The sequence below is a fragment of the Schistocerca gregaria genome, chromosome 4, assembly GCF_023897955.1.
Source record: "Schistocerca gregaria isolate iqSchGreg1 chromosome 4, iqSchGreg1.2, whole genome shotgun sequence".
Classification (NCBI taxonomy): domain Eukaryota; kingdom Metazoa; phylum Arthropoda; class Insecta; order Orthoptera; family Acrididae; genus Schistocerca; species Schistocerca gregaria.
In genome coordinates this window covers 659,092,345-659,113,010 of record NC_064923.1, presented here as the reverse complement: position 1 = coordinate 659,113,010, position 20,666 = coordinate 659,092,345, and the positions used below count along the sequence as shown (strand labels likewise).

The window sequence follows — 20,666 nt, the reverse complement described above, 5'->3', positions numbered from 1 at the left end:
TCTCTCTCTCTCTCTCTCTCTCTCTCTCTCTCTCTCTCTCTCTCTCTCTCTCTCTCTCTCTCTCACATCCTTTCAGCAATCTGATCCAGCCATTAATGAGAAAAAGGACAGGGCAAGAAGATTACTGAAGAGGCAATTGCACCTGTGGCAGATTGGAATTGATGTATGTGTACTCTTGGTGGTTGACATTTTCTTGATTACAGTCAATGGCAGGATCCTGGCCAGCACATGGGTAGTTGTAATGTTAGCCAGATTATGGAGCTTCTTGAGAAAATGGCATCTAGGAACGAAAGTATCAACTGAGATCTGGAGAGTCTATGGGTTGCAGTCATCCATCATGTTGGTACATCACTAACCTACGTGTACAGTTTGTTACACAAGTCGCTAGCTTTTGTGACAGGAAGGTGAGCCAGACCCTGATTGATTTCACGAGGTGGATTAACGATGTGTGGTCTGGTACACCAGTAGTTTGAATGTGTTTGCAATGGGGATTTCCACACTCGAGGAGGTAAACATTGGGCTGGCCCCTGATACGTGACTCAGAAAATGTGGTTTGCAGACATTTAAAATTTAATAACTTGTTGAAAACAGTTTACACAGTTCACAGAGAGATGATTTGCGCAACTTCCTTCTCTCAGCATAACTGACAACTGTGGTAAGAGGAAGAGCATCTGGACCCAAAGTTAAAATAAATTTGCTAAACCATGATAAACAGTGGACCCTGTATGAGGGGGTAAATGCTAGAAAAGAGAGAACGTTGTGAAACAACATAAAATGTTATGAGCATGTAAGACCATTTGTAGGGAAGGTAAATGTCTGACTAGGGTTTGCTGGAAGAGCTTTGGAAAATGGAAACAGAACACTAGTCTGAGACCACACTACTGTGGAACTACACTAGTGTTCTGTATACATTTTCCAGGGTTTTTCTTGAGTGCTACTTGAGCTTCTGGAATCACTAAAAGATTGAATTAAAGGAAGACATCAAAGCATCTCAGATATGTGTTACCAACTGGTCTGTTCAGTGCAAGAATGCTGTGGTAATACTAGCAATCTTTGTAGAAAGCATTTTATTTTCTTCTTGAAACACTCTTGAAGACATTTACAAAACCAGTGTTTGCGCAGCACACTGAAGACCAGTTCTACTGTCTCAAATATCTTTCTTGCTTAAGGTAAAAACAGGGCAGTCAGGGATTGTACAGAGGCATAAAGACATTCATTATGCTCTTGTATCATTAGTGAGTGGAAATGGAAAGGGAATATTGAGTAATGTCATAAAGTTCCCTCTGCAAGGCACTGAACGTTAGCCAGGAGAGTAAGTATGTCGATGTTGCTTCGTGTGGGAAAATAGCCTACTTGGACTTATCCAGATGAAAGCCAAACCACAACTAAAAGCCATAGTAAACACAGAGCGGTAGCTGTGTGTCCAGAGAGTGGCATTGCAGTGCATTGATCATTGCTTCAGCATTTTGGGCAACTGCATTTTAAATGTACATTTCTAGTGCACAACAGTGTAAATGACGTTGGACCTCTGCACAGTTGTCAAAAACTTGCACAGAATGGAACCACCAATCCATCTACCTACCATATATATGTCTTCAGTGGAGTGTCATTGCTGTTGTAATTTTGATCTTAAGTGCACACATAGGCAGGAAAGTAAGTCACTCACATTCATTGGGCAATTTTAGAGCACAATTAAATTTTGAGGAGAAATGCCTTGACTATTGTCTCAGCTTGGTTTATTGCATTGTGTAGCGTGGATGAAAGGAGAAAATATAAAAATGTAGCAGGCAAACAGGAATACAAACATCTCAAAAATGTGATTGACAGGAAGTGCAAAATGGCTAAGCAGGGATGGCTAGAGAACAGATGTTAGGATGTAAAAGCATATATCGCTAGGGGTAAGATAGATACTGGCTACAGAAAAATTTAGAGAGACCTTTGAAGAAAGGAGAACCACCTGTATGAATATCGAGCTCAGTTGGAAAACCAATGCTAAGCAAAGAAGGGATAGCACAAAGGAAGACGGAGTACATAGAGGGTCTACACAAGGACAATGTATTTGAGGGCAATATTATGGAAATGGAAGAGGATGTAGATGGAGATGAAATGGGAAATATGATACTGCGTGAAGAATTTGACAGAGCACTGAAAGACTAAGTCGAAACAAGATCCTTGGAGTAGACATTCCGTTAGAACTACTGATAATCTTGGGCGAGCCAGCCATTACAAAACTCTTCCATCTGGTAAGCAATATGTATGAGACAGGCAAAATACCTTCAGACTTCAACAGGAATATAATAATTCCAATCCACAAAGAAAGCAGTGTTGACAGGTTTGAAAATTATCGAACTATCAGTTAATAAGTTGTGGTTGCAAAATACTAACGCAAATAATTTACAGACGAATGGAAAAACTAGTAGAAGCCGACCTCGGGGAAGATCAGTTTGGATTCCATAGAAATGTTGGAACACATAAGGCAATACTGACCTAACGACTTATCTTAGAAGAAAGATTAAGGAAAGGCAAACATATGTTTCTAGCATTTGTTGACTTAGAGAAAGCTTTTGACAATATTGACTGGAATACTCTCTTTCAAATTCTAAAGGTTGCAGGGGTAAAATGCAGGGAGCGAAAGGCTATTTACAATTTGTACAGAAACCAGTTGGCAGTTATAAGAGTCGAGGGACATGAAAGGGAAGCAGTGGTTGGCAAGGGAGTGAGACAGGATTGTAGCCTCTACTTGATGTTATTCAATCTGTATATTGAGCAAGCGGCAAAGGAAAGAAAAGAATAGTTCGGAGTAGGTATTAAAATCCATGGAGAAGAAATAAAAACTTTGAGGTTTGCCGATGACATTGTAATTCTGTCAGAGACAGCAAGGGACTTGGAAAAGCAGTTGAACGGAATGGATAGTGTCTTGAAACGAGGATATAAGATGAACATCAACAAAAGCAAAACGAGGATAATGGAATGTAGTCAAATTAAGTTGGGTGATGCTGAGGGAATTAGATTAGAAATGAGACACTTAAAGTAGTAAATGAGTTTTGCTATTTGGGGAGCAAAATAACTGATGATGGTCAACGTAGAGAGGATATAAAATGTAGACTGGCTATGGCAAGGAAAGTATTTCTCATGAAGAGAAATTTGTTAACATCGAGTACAGATTTAAATGTTATGAAGTTTTTTCTGAAAGTATTTGTATGGAATGTAGCCATGTATGGAAATGAAACATGAATGATAAACAGTGCAGGGAAGAAGAGAAGTTTTTGAAATGTGGTGCTACAGAAGAATGCTGAAGATTAGATGGGTAGATCACTTAACTAGTGAGGGGGTACTGAATATAATTGGGGAGAGGAGGAATTTGTGGCACAACTTGCCTAGATGAAGGGGCCAGTTGGTAGGAGACATTGTGGGATGTAAAGGGGTTACCAGTTTACTAGAGGGGAGTGTGGAGGGTAAAAATCATGGAGGGAGACCAAGAGATGAATACACTAAGCAGATTCAGAAGGATGTAAGCGGCAGTAGTTATTCGGAGATGATGAGGCTTGCACAGGATAGAGTAGCATGGAAGGCTGCCTCAAACCAGTCTCCAGACTGAAGGCAACAACAACAACAACAACAACAACAGTTTTAACAGATCATCAGATTCAGAAATGGCATATTTAAGCTATTTAATTTGTAGAATAAATTTAGTATGAATGTGGTCTATCAATATTATTTTGTTATACATGACATACATACTTCCCTACCACGATATTGAATGATGTTCAACACTGCTAGATTTGGTGTTAATGGTAGGATGCGGAACAGAGTATAAGACATGTCTTTATTCACAGTGTGTCAGTGTTTCGTACTGTGAGTAGTAGATTAAGTGCCTATGCATACGGCTATGAGTGAATAAGTGTCTGGATAAATATGATCATGCAAATATTGTTTAACGATGTGTTGATGTGTTGCTTTGTTCTTGCAGATTATTTTTTTAACATCACTTGTATACTTCTGAGAAGTACTAACAGTGGTGTAACTGGCTCCCAAGGCAAATTTTGGCTTTGTGACTGCCTTGAATACATGGATCACATTGTGATGGAAGGAAAGCACCTCAGATTGACAGCAAATTGCACTTTATGGCTTTATGAGGATGGCAACAAAGAACCATTAAATACATAAAGGCCTACTTTGATAATATTTCACATTTAACGATATGGATACTGGAGATGATCCCAGATTTCCAAAAAATATTTTTGTTTTCAAAGATAAGCATGCAAATAATGACACATCTCAACAAGGTTTAAGTGCAAATCTTGGCCTGCTTAAGACTAAAGAAGAATGCACAATTGACAAAAGTGAACATATGGTGAAGATACGTTTGTTTGGGCACGCTATATGCAACCCATTATGAGGGAGGTCAGGTTGTGCCCCCAGGCCAAGGGTTTTTGTTTTAACAATCACAAGTTTTTTAAATGTTTTGGCCATTCTCGGGTTACATGCTGCCCAGCCAGAGCTAGCATCTTACGTGACAAATGGTGATTGTACATGTGTACTGTGTAAATTATGGGAAAATATAAAGCAGAGTGTACTCTCTCTCTCTACCTTATGTGGAAGGGTTGTTGGAAAAATGATTGATTGTATATGTATGTGCAGCTTGGTGTTCTTGTTTCGTGTTTACACAAAGAATACTTAAGAAACAAGAAAATGGATAAAGTTGCAACCATGTTTCACGTTCATTGTTTCTGGTGACATCACCTGCCATCAGTGCACTTAACAAATATGGCTACAGAATTATAAAGAGTCAAAATGAATTTACGGCTCAGTGCAGAAAATCATAGTGGAAAGTTTCAGCATGTGTCAAAAATTCCAGTGAATGGCATCATGAAACAGACTGAACAGAAAATACAAACAAAATGCAATTATTACCATTCAGACTAATATTCATTGGGCATAATACAGTTTTGAAACATTCGTGTAGCTGTTGAAAACTAAAAGCTCACCATTAATCAACCATGCAGAGAGAATCATAGAGGTCTTGAACCAAGCAAAGAATTTATGTTGCACATCTGTGGATCTTCATTGCAATGTGGTGCAGACAATATCGAACTGTGATTGTGGTGGTTTCATATCCTGCTATGAATCAAACTAATAGGTCACATTTTGTTCCCTGTAGTAATGATTTGCAGGAATGCTGGATTCTGGTTACGTAGGTTAATGAAGCCTGTTGGTTCCTTTCAGTATTGCCCTCCGATCATCAGTCAATTTTTATTGCATGAAGTGGAAATTTGAAATTTTTATATAAATGGTGGTGTTAAGACAGTCATTGGTAATCCAGATTCTTCTGGTATAAATCTCAGAACCAATTAATAAAATAAATAAAAAAATTGTGAATAGATTGAGGCTATCTTGGTAGTTAGAACCCAACATGTTTTCTTGAATGGAGGGTCATTGATATATGTAGAATTAACATCAGGCAGACCACAGGGAAGTGTTTAGGACCCTTACTGTTTACATTGTCTGTTAATGGTGTGACATACAGTGTTAATAGTAACCTCACACTTTTTGCAGATGATGCAGTCATCTACAATAAAATATTGTTCTATTTCATTAACTACATCCAGAAAGGTACCCAAAGTGACACTACAATGTGTGCATATTGAATAAATGTGTGAATGTATTTTAGGTTTGCTTGATAAATAAAACTAACCTGGAATCCTTACTCTGAATGGAGGCAGACTTTGTCAAAATTAAACACAGTGTCAGTATATTCTGGAGCTATGGTGATCCTGACAGTGTATGACCATGTTTCTGAGTAAAATATTCTGGAGCTATGGTGACACTGACAGTATATGACTATGTTTCTGAGTATTATTATTTTTAATCTAGAAAAGAAAATTGGTGAAAAGTCTAGAAAGACATATAGAAAATGGTGTCATGCTGTGAAGCCCATCGTATAAACTCTTTATTTTTATTACAGTAGTGATACGTTTGAGGAAACTTCAGAAAAATTATTAAATTGATGCATACAGTTGTATTACTAACACAAAACTGACGTTTCATGAAGACATTATCAAGAGCCATAAGACATTTTTTACCCCTTAAGCATTGTTTGCTCTGTTGAGAAGACTGCAGTGATGTTACAACCAGGAAGTCATTAAGCATTGTCTTGCTGGAATATAGTAGCAAGTGTTCGTAATGTTAATGTTACTGAATAGTGCTGTTCTTAAAAAGTAAATTCCATTTGTATTTTTTTATCCTTAAGCACTGCGGGATGGGAATGAGGCTATGTCAGTGACTATCACATACTCTCATTGATCAGCGGGTCTTTAGTGTATTGATTTGTTTTGAAAGTTAACTAACTTTTAGAAAGCTAACAAAATTGTTAACTATAAATTTCTTCTTGTATCCAAATGCACCATAGTAATTAGTAATATCAACATTCATAGTGGAGAACACAGTTTTGATTACTATCAAGACCTCTTGAAGCTATATGCAATATTTTTTTCCTTTGTTGTAAAAGTATTAACTGATATCAAAACAACAAATTAATCAATTTATCACAGATTTTGGCTCACTGTGAACAGTTTGATTTTTTTTGTGACAATACGTAACTATTGAAGTTATTACCGTCACTGGTACTGAGAAAGAAAATTTTTTCTTACAGCACAGACGAGGATGCACGACAGGCAATGCTATCTGATGGGGGCAAGATCAAGGAGGTCAAAATCAAACTGCTGCTCAGCTCCCGTGCCGAAATGCAGAAGGTCATTGAGCACGCTCGCCAGCAGTCGATGTCGTTACACAGCTTTATGCAGATGCCTGCACCCCCTCTATCTCAGGCTCTCAGTACACTTATGGGCTCCCTCCCAGGAGCAGCTCCAGGTGCTGGAGTCAATATGGGCATGAACATCTCAGGAGGAGCACTGTCAGGAGCTGCAACTCTGGGGCTTGGAGGAGGTGGTATGGGGCCGCTAGCTGCTGGGACTGTACCACCACCCACATCAGTGGCAGCCGCCTTAGGTATAGCTCCACCACCGCACCATACACTTTCTGGGATGCAACCACCTCCACAGCAGCCACCACTGCACCAACCACCACCACAGCAGCAGCCACCTCCAAATCAACAACAGCCACCGCAGCAGCAACAGCAGCAGCATCATCAGCAGCATACATCAGTGCCAACATCAACTACAGCGCCTTTGTCACATTCACAGCAAGTAATGTCCGGACCTCTCCTCGATACTGTGGGGCTTGACCCCAAGACCATGGGCCGCACACCACAACCAGATGCTGATACTGCCAGCACTGGCAGTGGCCGTGATCGTGAACGATCTCGTAAAGACCGTTCTAGGTCCCGTGAAGGTGATAGGCGCAAGGATCGTGATCGTGATCGTGAAAGGGATCGCCATCGTGATCGAGACCGCGAACGTGCAGGGCGTGGACGTAGGGAGCGATCTCGCTCCAGAGAACGACGCAGTCGTCGTGATCGTCGTGATAGATCACGTTCTCGTTCCCGCTCTCGCTCTCGTGACAGGAGGTAAGTTGTATTTCTATTTCACCTCTTTACTACCCAGTTATTGTGAATGCTTCCCCTTCTTGTTCTCCTCCTCCTCCTTGTTTTTTCTTGCTCTCTATATTAGCCAATTTAACACATGTTACTGCCTATATTTTCCTTTGTCTGTCATGGTCCTATTTCCTATACCTATATGAAAGAAAGGTGCAGCAACTGTCAAATGTTTATTTTCCACTTAACATACAAGCTTATATATGCTTATGGGGTAATTTTATTCAAAGTTCCATAGTGCTGCAAGAAATGAAGACTTCGTTTATTATATTATTTTTTTTTGAAAAAAAAAGTTATTATAAAGTCCAGTCACTAAATATGCAGATGGGTCTAACTGAAGTAAACAGTGGTTTAGACATTGCATTTATATTCAGGATGAACACTTTTAAATATCTTAGGCTCACCGTGTAGTCAATAAATAACTGATTGGGAGGATGGTCTGTCTTAACGCAATTTGTTAGTCCTTAGACTGAGCATATTTTGTCCGAAACTGCAATGACAAATATTAATTTTGAGCTGCTGGACTTAAACTTGTCAGACAACCTTTAAAAAAATTCTAAACATCAAGTCTTTGAGGATTTCCCTTTAAAATCTTATAAAGAACCTCCGCTACAATCTCAATAGTATACTGAGTATGCTTGTAAATGTTCCTGGCGTCTTCATGCCTGGGTTTCACCAAGTACTCGGTACATTTTTAACTTCAAGAGAACTTTATTTGTGTATAAATTCATTCAGTCAACATATCAGCATGACCATGAGACCTCCGGATGACAAATAGAAACAGCCATTTTGACAGTGATTTTCACTTCTAGGTACAAAAATTTTAGAAAATATTCCTACTGAATGACAAATAGGAACAGCCATTTTGACAGTGATTTCCACTTCTAGGTACAAAAATCTTAGAAAATATTCCTACTGAATTACTCACTTTGTTATGGCTGGAAATGTCTGAATGCCATGTGGAACACAACATTAGATGCTCTTTCACCACTTTTAATGACTGATCACTGTTGAAAACTGCATAGCTGATGTAGTAACTTCAATTAGTGCCCTATATGTTGTTATACAGGATTGCTTGATTTTGGTATTTGTGATATAAAATCAACAACTGAAAATAGTGTTTATTTGTTTTGCATGTTCTCAGCTGAGTTGTGGTTTTGCATTTTCTGGCAACCATGATACCTTGACTTATCTTTCTTCCCCACCCCTGCCCCTTTCTTCCACCCATGCCTCATACTGCAGTATCAGCCATATTTCCCGTAATGCCCACCTCAAGCTCTGCATATTACCCTCTCATTACTCGTTATTCGTGTCCCTTCTCAGATTTGCAAGGGGGTTATCCTCTTCACAGTAACTGGCTTTTAACTACAGTCTTTATTGATTTCCATCGGATGTGCAGTGTCTAAACATTACATTGAAAGTACCTCCTCCTCCGAAACTATTTGCTTAATTGTTTAAACTCTGTATTATTTTCTAGTTCATACAGGAGATGATTTTATTTTCATGGATAGTGAATAAATTCAGTCTGTTTTGAAAGTTGTTTATTGTTTCCCACCTTCTTTTTTCCAAATGGTTATAATTTGGTTCCAAGATGATATTACTGCCTTTATTGTAGCTACCATGCACATATTTCATGTTTTGTCTATTTTTGTGTCATTATCCTTGCAAAATATGTTGCAGACATGTGATTGCTTGTACATAGTGTGTGTGTGTGTGTGTGTGTAGTGAACTCAAACCGACAAGTAATAATTAATTTTTATAGCAGCAGGTCTCACAAACGTGGTGATGGAGATTCAGATAAAGAGCAAAATGGTGGACCTGACGTCGTCATCATGGGATCATATACTAAAGAAACAACACCAGTTGCCACCTCTGCAGCAGTTCCAGAAACTGCCAAGCTAGCGCCAGCATGGGAAACTCAATCTGGTGTGCAGATAGTTGCAGAGATAGATTCACGGCGCCTGCAGACACAACAGCCTCAGGTACCACAACATCAGCAGACTATGCCAGTAGTTGCACGTCGTCCCCAGGCTGCACCAGCGGGCCCCTACAGTAGTGGTGCCCTCACTGATAATCCATATCTGCGTGCTGAACTTGCTGCTGTGGCGGTAGCTGCCAGAGCACGTGGTGAAGCATGGGCTGCACAACAGCAGCAGCAACAGCAGCAACAACATCAACAGCCACAACAGCAAGCAACTGCCAGGGCTCCTACAGTCCAGGCAGCAATGCCATCACCAACAGCTGTCGGTGGAAACTCTCGCTTCCAAACCATGCAGCAGCGTCCCTATCCGGGAACTAATGTGCCAGATGCTGCCAGTGGAGAAGATTTCCTGCAGAATGACTATGACCATGTTGGTGGTGGCGGAGCTGTGCTTGGACGAGGTGGAGCAGGCTTCCGGGGTGGCAGTTCTTATCGAAGACCAGGACCTGCATACCAGGGCCCTGTGGCAGGGACAGGCAGTGGCAGAGGCACAGATCGTGGGCTTATTAATGCTCCAGAGCGGAGACCATTAGCTGGGCCCTATCAGGGTGACAGAAGGTGAGAGCAAGTGTTTTTACATTAATATTGATATGAAATATTTGTTAACTGGATGCAAATAAATAAGTCTTCCTAAATTTCCTTCACTTCGTGGGACACCGAATACAAAGATGGAACAGTGAGGCACATTGGCATACCAATCTTATTAACTCTTTTCTACTTTCTTACTTAGCATTCTATACTCATCTGTATCATTGACATTGCAAACACAACACCAAGTACTCATGTGAGAGAACAATATACATTCAATATGTATAACAACATTTTGTTAATGACTCAGTTTTGAACTCCAGATTAGATGGTAAGCAGTTTTTGTATATGGTAGTTAGGAAATTTGGTATAAAATCCACGAACTGATTTGAAGGCTGTTATATGTTTCTCAGAGCAGTGTTGGAATTGATGTCTTCGTTTACACCCTTCAGAATTCTGGAAACTTGATACTAAGAGGATCTTAAGGTTAATACAGCATTTAAACTTCAAGTTTGTCAGAATGTCAAATCAAACATCTTTCAGCCATCTAATTTCCAAGCTGTTATTTTATAGGACTACCAGTTTCAATGATATATTATGCCATCTTCAGGCTCCCTGGCCAATGTATAGATTCCTACTGCAGGCCCAGTCAAAATGGGGGCCAGCGTTCAAAGACTGGTGTCTGTAGATTTCTGCTTGATACAGCGATCACATCAAACATCGTCGGCTGACTGTTAGTCAGAACTGAGGTTGGAGTTTTCCTACACATTGGTCTGATGATGGCATAATGTATCATTGAAACTGGTAGCCCAATAAAATGACAGCTTGGAAATTAGATGGCTGAAAGGTGTTTGATTTGACATTCTGGACTGAAGAGCTGAGTCCCACAACAAAAGATGGATATACAGAGACAAGTTTGTCACTTTTTCACATAAGTGATCATTTTCTAATTTGACATACGAACATACCATCAATGAGATTGCAGTATGCATTGCTGTTTGAGTTAAATGCTTCCTCTTCATCCTCCAAATACTCTTGACAATACACAACATTAAATCACAGTGTGATAATGGTCCTGCCACTAGGTCCTGCCACTTGACTTAGCTGTTACTGTTATAGAAAGGTCCCTCACTCCTAGAATCTTTTCCAATTCTGTGAAATAATGTTGTGAGTGAAATTCAACTTCTGGCCTATCTTATGCTGACTGTAGCCAGTCTCTAACCTATCAGTGATCAATTGATGCATAATGTCATACGACTGCATTGGCTGTGTCATCCAGATTCCTTATAATTCAAATACTGTGTACAAAATGCATGCATCATATAATAAAACTCTGCATAATGGACTGTTGCATGAACACTAATTGGTCTCTTAAAATGATCCCACACATTTTTGTGTTATTGTGCTATAGTTTAGTCCACATAATGTTAACAATATGCTTTTGTTTATGGATAATTCAAGCTTATGTGCATGAAGAGAGATTTTGTTTGTGTTCTGACTGTTGTGGTATGCAGAAACTATTTTCTTATTGTCAGGTGCATTCATGTAAATACTCAGGACTGTTGAATGAAGAAGACCGTGGATTTGTCTATAATTAGATTGTTCAGACAAAAAACTTTATTTATGCACACTTAACATTATATACAGTGTAAACAGACCTTCCTTTACGGGTTTTAATGGACGCAACCTTCTCACAATATTTTATTTATTTATTGTATTTGAGAATCTGGTTAGCTGCCTTAAAGAAATGTAGTGAAATAACTCACTTATTCACCTACCCTGTAAGATCACAACTCTCATTTCGTTTGTGATAAATTTCTTTTAATGTTCATTGAGAGATTAAAATGACTTTTATAATTTATTGAGACCTTTTTTTCTCCTCAGGGGAAATTACCGTGAACAGGAGTATCATCGAGGTGGTGCCGATCGCTTTGATGGATTTGACCGTGGAGCAACAGCTGGTAGTAATAGCTATGGTGGTCAGCTTCTCTCCCGTCCACCTGGTTTTGGTACAGATCGTTTTGGAAGGGACAGGTTTCCTAACTCACCTGGAAACTATGAGCACAATAGAGTGTCTCATTCAGGGCTTTGTGTAGAGATTAGACACATGCCGCCAGAGGCGAGCTATGTTGATGTGAAGCGTTTTTTCTCAGGCCTATATGTTGCAGGAAATGCCATTAAAATCATCAACGACAACCATGGCAATCGTGTTGGTATGGCTTATGTTAGATTCACCAAGGGAGAAGACAAGGAACGAGCACTTTCCTTCAATGGGAAGCCTTTACGTGGCTCACTTGTGGAAGTTCTGCATCTTGATGATGATATATTTGAAAAAGCCATAGACTCTTATCGACCACCTCGAGAGTCCAAACAAGCACGTGGATCAGCTGATAATCCAGATGGTCGCCCTGACTTGGAACAGTTCGTATGCCTTCGGGTGTCAGACTTGCCACCATATGTTAAGGAGCAAGACATCTTCAAGCTCTTTGAGGGTTACACTGTTGTTGAAGTGGTTATGTCAATTACACCAAGAGAACTGACTGGTGCTAAGGACTTCAAAGCTTATGTTAAGTTCAGCAAGCATGAGGATGCGAAAAAGGCTCTATACTCGTCAAATAAACACATTATAGGACATAAGAAAGTAAGTGTGTGGCCTTGCCCTGTGGACGAGTTAGTGGAAGCTCGAAAACAGCAGAATGGATTTGATGATGATAAGGTGACTGATATGGATGTAGAGGAGGAGGTTCCTACAACTATTGCAGAAACTGTGACAACAGAGCCTCCCCCAGTCAGTGTTGCGCCCCCCACCCACAGTTCATCTTCAGCACCTCCTACATCACAAACTGTATCATCTGAAAGTCCAAGTGCTTCACCAGTGACTACAGCACAAAGCAGTACCACCAACAGTTCAACTGTTACTTCGTCTCCTGCAACAATCTCTCCTGCAACGACTACTGCATCAGTTACCACTGCCACAAACCAAGGGCCTACACCCACACCAGCACCTTCACAACAGCCACTGCCCATAGTGAACACAGATTGTGCTCTCTTGCAGGTATGTGGTGTTTGTTTAATACGCTAAAAGTCTCTCTCTCTCTCTCTCTCTCTCTGTATGTGTGGCATATCAAAATGTTCAGTTGTTAGGCCTGTATTACTTTGTTTGGGCAAACTGTTGATCATGAAGTACAAGAAATCTAATGTGAATCTCAAATACTAGTAGTATTTCAAATATTTTCACTTTAAATTATGAAACTTTGCATTTCCAGGATTTAACTAGGAAGACTGTAGCAAGTTGGAATTCCCTAGATGAAATCTGATGTGTAGATTATCAAGTTACATCACAGTAAAACATTTCTGTAATGCACATAGCACAATGTACTTTACACATCTGTGTGAAGGAAGCATTATGTGATGGTGACCCAATAACGTTTCACATAGCCACAGTAGTTACAGGCGCAACCATTTCAGGTGTGAAATCCACATGTGAAAAGGAATATTGTGATACTTATGTGGATTTTTTCACTGAGCCATCTTATGAGTTTCAATGTTTTGTATGATGGCTCAGTAACAAAAGGTTTGCATTATTCCATTTTACATATAGATTTCACTTGTGAGATAGTTGTGTCTGTAACTAGTGTGATTGTGTGAAACCCACATTAGGGATGCCATAATATGTTGCTTCTTCCATACACACGTGTGGGGATATGCCATGCTATATGCAGCACAAAAGTATTTTACTGTGATGTACCTTGATAATGTCCAAGGAGTAAAACAATTTCTCTCAAGAAATTCACAGTGGCTGTGGATGCATACATACAAATGGCTACTAATGTTGCCTCTGTATTACCTAACTGCCATTGAATGAATGAATTTCACCAGTTACTTTTTAGAAAGAGAAAAAATCCCAGCTTCTTTGGATTAACGTAACTATCATTATCATTAATAATATTAATATACCCTATTGAAGTTTGTATGTTATTTAGGGCCTATTCAAACACCTCTGAAATATTGTTGCCTGATACACGGGTGGCTGTAATCAGGAGCCAAAGCTTAGCTACTAAATTTTGAGCCAAATACTGTCGCGGAAAACTGTGTTTAGGTACTGTTGTTGATAGAATATGTGCATAAATAACAACCTCACTCTCCATTTAAAATCCTCTCATATCTTTAAAGGGTGTAGATATATTCATAAGAATTAATAGTTCTGAAATGTATTCACAACATTGGTTTGACTGAAAGAGTTGCAAATAGCTACAGTGAAAATATTAATTTATTCTTTGTTGTGAAACAATAACAACATAATCTAGCTTAATGTGAAATTAGCACCAGCAGTAATACAGTGTATAGGAAACATTAAGTGAATGTGGAGTCCAGTAATCTGGTATCACTAAAGACATTTAATTTGGAACTAAATAAGATAAACAAAATGAATTTGTACATATAACGAGGCACAGAATGGAAGATACTTAATTTTCTTCTTCTGTTTTCCAGGGCCTGCCACCAACTACAACAGACCGCGAAATCTTGGACTTCTTCTCAGATGTGGGCCTTGTGCCACTTCGCATTCACATAATGCTGGACAAGTATGGCAAAGCTAATGGTGATGCATTCCTTGAATTTGCAACTACACCCGAAGTTGCACGTGCACTTAGTAAGGATGGAACTTTGCTTGGCCCAAATGAAGTTCGTGTTCAACCTGTGTCTCGACTTGAACTGCAAGAAGCACTTGGTTGGCAAGTCCCTCCTTCAAGACCACCTTCAAGAGGACCTGTGCGTGCTGCCAGACCTGGCCTCTTAGGTGCTGCACCAGGAACTCCGCATCGCCCACAGCTGTTGCCCCGCCACAACCCTCATCACCCACATCACAATCCCCACCATCCCCATCACCCTCTTGGACCCCCTCATCACAATCCTCACCACCCTCACCATCCACAACATGTAGATGCATTTGGAAAGCCAGGTTGTGTTCTTGCTCTCGAAAACATTCCATTTCGTGCAGATATTGATGAAATTCTTGATTTCTTTGCTGATTATGGAGTAACGAGGGAGAATGTTATCAGACGATATACAGAAGGAGGTATGGTAACAGGTGACGCTCGTGTAGCACTTCCCTCACCTGCTGAAGCACAGCGAGCTCTGCGAGAACTTCGTTATTGCAAGATGCGAGGACGGCCTATATTCATGAAGCTTTACTGATGTTGTGAGTGTGACCTAGTGGGCTGTGTGGACTTGACTGAGAATGTGGAACTAAAAACACAGTAAAAACAATTTCAAGTGTCTGTGGAGTCTGAATCAAGACATGTTCTGCCTAATGTAATGTGAATTGTTTTCTTATTTTTTGATTAATGAAACTGTATTCAGATCTGAACGAGTGTGAGTAGCCCACTATACTAAAATATTCACTCTATAATGTCCATTCCCCATTGATTGGATATTATTTTCTTTGTCAGTGCCATAGGATTTATACGGGTTTTGAAATAAGTGAATCCAAGTATAAGAACATAAAAGTTTCGAAGTTTTGTATAGTATGGAACAATTAAACCACTAACATAACAAAGTGTGGTTTTGATATTCATTAAATAACAGTATAGTGTTTGTAAAAAAGCTGTTTTCCATTCATTTTTCTCTTGATTGATTTGATGTGATTTGTTTTCACTTGCCACTTGGGATATCATAAACTGATCACTCCAGACTGCTTTGAAGATGGAGGCTAATTCATTTCAACCATCTTCTGTGGGCCTGGTTTAAAATGAATAATAGCTTGCTTGTGATTGTAATGCCTTTAAAGTTTACAATATTTTTTCACATATCATGATTTGTCTTTTTAACAATCTGGACAAGTCAATGTATTATGTTAAAAGTTACAATTTTTTGTACGTGGGCATGCACAGACAAATTTAGTTTAAGGTACGACATTAAGAGAAAAGTCAATGTAAAGAAGAAGAAAAGGGGAGGGGCAGAGGCCAATAATATGACATTTTAAATACACATACTTTTGTATATTAATCACTGCATCAGACTGATAATTAAGTTCTAGTTATTAGTTTCACAGTAGTTTCAGCATAAAAAGTGTTAGTGACACTGTGATCTAGTATCATTCCAAGTGTGTTTGACATATTGTCATTTATCATTTGTATTTTTTGTTACATGAGATTTTAGAATGTTTGTACATATAACTATGTATATTAGTGTGTGTGTGTGTGTGTGTGTGTGTGTGTGTGTGTGTGTGAGAGAGAGAGAGAGAGAGAGAGAGAGAGTATTGATAAATGTGGATGTACAGTGAATGTAAATAATGAACATGTAAATAACTAAAGAAAATTTCCTAACTGGCCACTTTTTGGTCTAAGGATACCACATAAGTCGTTAGCAAAGATATCCTCATTTACTTTTCTTTGTAATGTTTGATAACATTTAGGGAGTGCAGCAATAACTGAGTTGTTACTTGTTTACAGTGGCACATCTCAAGTAAAAATACCCAATAAATCTTCAAAAAATGATAAATTGTATTTTTAAGTGTAACTAAATACCCATTATTATTTTTGAACTGACAGAAAACATTTAGTTGTGGAAACATGTTAAATCATAAAAGGAATGTCATTCATGTCCTTAGACTTACATGACCATTGCCCCACTCTGTTGTGCATCAAACTGTGTACAATCTACATTGTAAACTCATACTGACCATTTAATGTAACAACACGTGAAAAACTACAAAATGTTATCTCCCAAGGTATACCTGTACTTAGATAGTTGCAGGTACTACATTCATGAGAAACATTGACATAAAATGTGGTTCTTTGTCCAATTGTTACTTGTCTGCACACTACCCTTTTACACTTGTGTAACTGAGTACTTACATCTTTTCTCAAACTAAAAAAGGTGACCTAGTTGGTCTTGAATTAGAAATACAAATGGTCTACAAAATTAGATGGAAAATATTGTCCAAGGGCTGTTAAAAAAAAGTGTCAAACTTTATTCAGGTACAATTGTTTGACACTAGTCCCTTTCAAAGTAGTATCAGTCAGCTTCTACTCACTTCTCCTAGTACTGCTGACACTGCTGGAAGAACCTCTGGAAAGCCCCTTCTGGTGTGATGCACAGTTACTCTGTCAAATTGTGCATAATAGCTTCCCTTTTCTGAAGTCGGGTTGCTTTCATAGTGTTTCTCACTTTGGGAAAAATTCAGAGTTGATTTACACACACACACACACACACACAATCCAATTGCCCTGTGGTGTCCTTGTAAGTATGCCAATATGCCACTCATCATTCCTCTGCAGGTTAATGGATGAGTACTTGTCAATTTTTTTTTTTTTTTTTTTTTTTTTACATGTTGTTTCAGCATATAGATCAGAGGCATACAGGCCTAGCACTGAAGTAAGTTTGGCAAATGAAGTTACATAATTAAGATAAAACAGCAGAAAAATATTAAATACTGAACTTTAGTGTCCTGTAAAGGCCCATACCAGATAAATTTTTCAACAAACAGCTGTGGGAAACCTCTTACTATATGGGATCGTTGGCAATGCTGGATAAGTGGGTAAGTGACACTTAGGCAGACTTTAAATGAACTGAAAATGTCACTAGCTTTTGAACTCTTATGCTCTCTCTCTCTCTTGAGAAATAGAAAAAAACATGTTAAAAGAGTCAAACAACGAAATAGTGAATAACGAAAATGACATGCCAAATGAATGTACAAAGACATTCAAGGTATGGATAAAGGAAAGATGATCGCTGGCCAATGGTGGTGTTTCAGTACAAATAGTGAAAGATAGAGGTAGAGTAATATATAAGAAACTCACAAAATTGTTCACAGAATGTCTGCAGAGCACAAAAGTTGCCCGAAACTGGAAAAATCTGTAATTATTCTACTTAACAAGAAAGGAGACAAAGAAAGCATCAAAAACTGTAGACCTATCAACTGTCATGCTGTACTGGATGTTCACTAAAATTGCCACCAACCAAACAGAAAAAAAGCATTGAATTTTAATTAGGCATAAGAGCAAACTGGTTTGAGAAGTGGGCTATACACAGTACAAAAAGTTTGAACTGCCATTTTGCCTAGGATTCATAGACTTTGAGAAAGCTTTTGGTTAAGTTCCAATAAAATCTCCACCAACAGACCTTGTGAAACGAGGCACTAATTCAACATATACAGCGAAGAACAAATATGTCACTGCTGTTTAGATTTCATCAAGCCAGTGAGAAATTTAGAATTAAAATAGTATTCAGCCAACAAGATTCCACATCATCAAATCTATCCACAGCAGTTCTATAGGAATTTTTCACGTGCATAAACTTGGTATTGGGGCATACAAAAAAATCGATGTGTGTTAATGTGATATATCTGCACCACTTGTGTTTTGCTGATGACATTGTATTGTTTGCATCTAGTGCACCTTTATTTCGCCAATACAATTTTGAAATTAAATTGTGCCCCTCAGTTCTCAGGTTGAAAATTCTGTTAATATAATTGATTCATTGGTGACAATTGTTCCCAGTTGTCATATGACAGCCTTTCATTCTTCTCAAATACTTCTTCCTAAGACAGCTTATAATGATGCTAGTGTTTGCTCTTTTAATCAGATATAGTTACACTAGTTTTGATCAGCATGCTACATGTACCAGAATGCGGGTTGTAGTTCTCCGGCCTTAAGGAACTGAGTCATATAAGTTCTTGTAACAGACCATTATCTGTAATAGAATGCAATTTAGTATCTGTCTCTTCAAGCATTGCTTCAACTTTATGACATAAAGACAAATTTTTATGTCCCCCTTTGAGTGTGTGGAACATGTTTGTAAAATTACTACCTAGAAAGACATTTAATATTTTTTATGAAACTGTCTGGTCATTTGTGAATAAACTTTTCTTTCTTCAGTTTGGCTTCAATCACACTACCAAGATTGTTAAGATACTACAAAATACACTGAAGTATTAAGGACTAAAATATTGACACAAAAATTGTATTATTGCAAGAAAAACTGTCAAATGTGAATGAAAACTGAACAAATGTTCATGTAGTATGAGAAATGGAAATAAGCATAGCTTAAGGGATGTTTCGGATGATGATGATGATATGCTAAACTCAACAAGCTGAAAATCTATAAACAAGTGTAAAGTTGGTGGCACATAGCAAACTGAAATACAGTGCTGCAGTTAAGGATAGTAATGAAAGTTAATTTCTGACAGGCAGTTTACTATTGCGACTCTCCTAGATAGTCACACAGATTAGCATGCTGCTCATTGGATTTGGAGACTTGTGTTGGTCAGAGATTGAACCTGCCTGTTGGATCAACAGGGGGCTGGTTTGCCAGACAGTCTGAATGTGATTTTTAGGCACTTTCCCACTTCTAATAGGTGATTACTGGGCTGGTACCTGTGTTCCTCCCCTGTTACACTATCCACAAACACTTTGAAACCATTCTCACACTTCCTCATGGGATAACTCTAGCCACAGATGGATGGGGTATACAGGGCACTTGATGATGGAAATTGGGCCACCCTCTACTACTAACATTGTCAGTTTCCAGATTACTGTGCCAACACCATGAAGATATATGATAAAGCCAGGAAAAAAACCACTGAAAAACATCATTGTTCTTAACTGCAGTATCAATGTGCTAACTGGAAGTGAGGTAATCCATACATATTGTAGAAATGTATCTACATCTACATCTACATCCGTACTCCGCAAGCCACCTGACGGTGTGTGGCGGAGGGTACCCTGAGTACCTCTATCGGTTCTCCCTTCTATTCCAGTCTCGTATTGTACGTGGAAAGAAGGATTGTCGGTATGCTTCTGTGTGGGCTCTAATCTCTCTGATTTTATCCTCATGGTCTCTTCGCGAGATATACGTAGGAGGGAGCAATATACTGCTTGACTCTTCGGTGAAGGTATGTTCTCGAAACTTTAACAAAAGCCCGTACCGAGCTACTGAGCGTCTTCCACTGGAGTTTATCTATCATCTCCGTAACGCTTTCGCAATTACTAAATGATCCTGTAACGAAGCGCGCTGCTCTCCGTTGGATCTTCTCTATCTCTTCTATCAACCCTACCTGGTGCGGATCCCACACTGCTGAGCAGTATTCAAGCATTGGGCGAACAAGCGTACTGTAACCTACTTCGTTTGTTGTCGGATTGCATTTCCTTAGGATTCTTCCAATGAATCTCAGTCTGGCATCTGCTTTACCGACGATCAACTTTATATGATCATTCCATTTTAAATCACTCCTAATGCGTACTCCCAGATAATTTATGGAATTAACTGCTTCCAGTTGCTGACCTGCTATTTTGTAGCTAAATGATAAGGGACCTATCTTTCTATGTATTCGCATCACATTACACTTCGCTACATTGAGATTCAATTGCCATTCCGTGCACCATGCGTCAATTCGCTGCAGATCCTCCTGCATTTCAGTACAATTTTCCATTGTTGCAACCTCTCGATACACCACAGCATCATCTGCAAAAAGCCTCAGTGAACTTCCGATGTCATCCACCAGGTCATTTATGTATATTGTGAATAGCAACGGTCCTATGACACTCCCCTGCGGCACACCTGAAATCACTCTTACTTCGGAAGACTTCTCTCCATTGAGAATGA

The 20,666-nt window shown here is 39.0% G+C and overlaps 1 protein-coding gene across 4 annotated transcripts in view; it reads left to right on the top strand.

The window, feature by feature from the left end:
- The window catches only part of LOC126266807 (RNA-binding protein 12-like), a 107,167-nt gene extending 90,606 nt beyond the window's left edge, over positions 1–16,561 (top strand). For 2 of the 4 annotated variants that reach the window (XM_049971352.1, XM_049971351.1), the window contains 4 exons: positions 6,653–7,525; positions 9,315–10,091; positions 11,946–13,116; positions 14,553–16,561. In XM_049971352.1, the coding sequence (XP_049827309.1) occupies positions 6,653–7,525; positions 9,315–10,091; positions 11,946–13,116; positions 14,553–15,257 (3,526 nt within the window). In that variant the 3' untranslated portion in view covers positions 15,258–16,561. The remainder of the gene's footprint in view (positions 1–6,652; positions 7,526–9,314; positions 10,092–11,945; positions 13,117–14,552) is intronic. The other 2 variants (XM_049971353.1, XM_049971354.1) reach the window with 1 other exon arrangement.
- Positions 16,562–20,666: the final 4,105 nt, after the last annotated feature.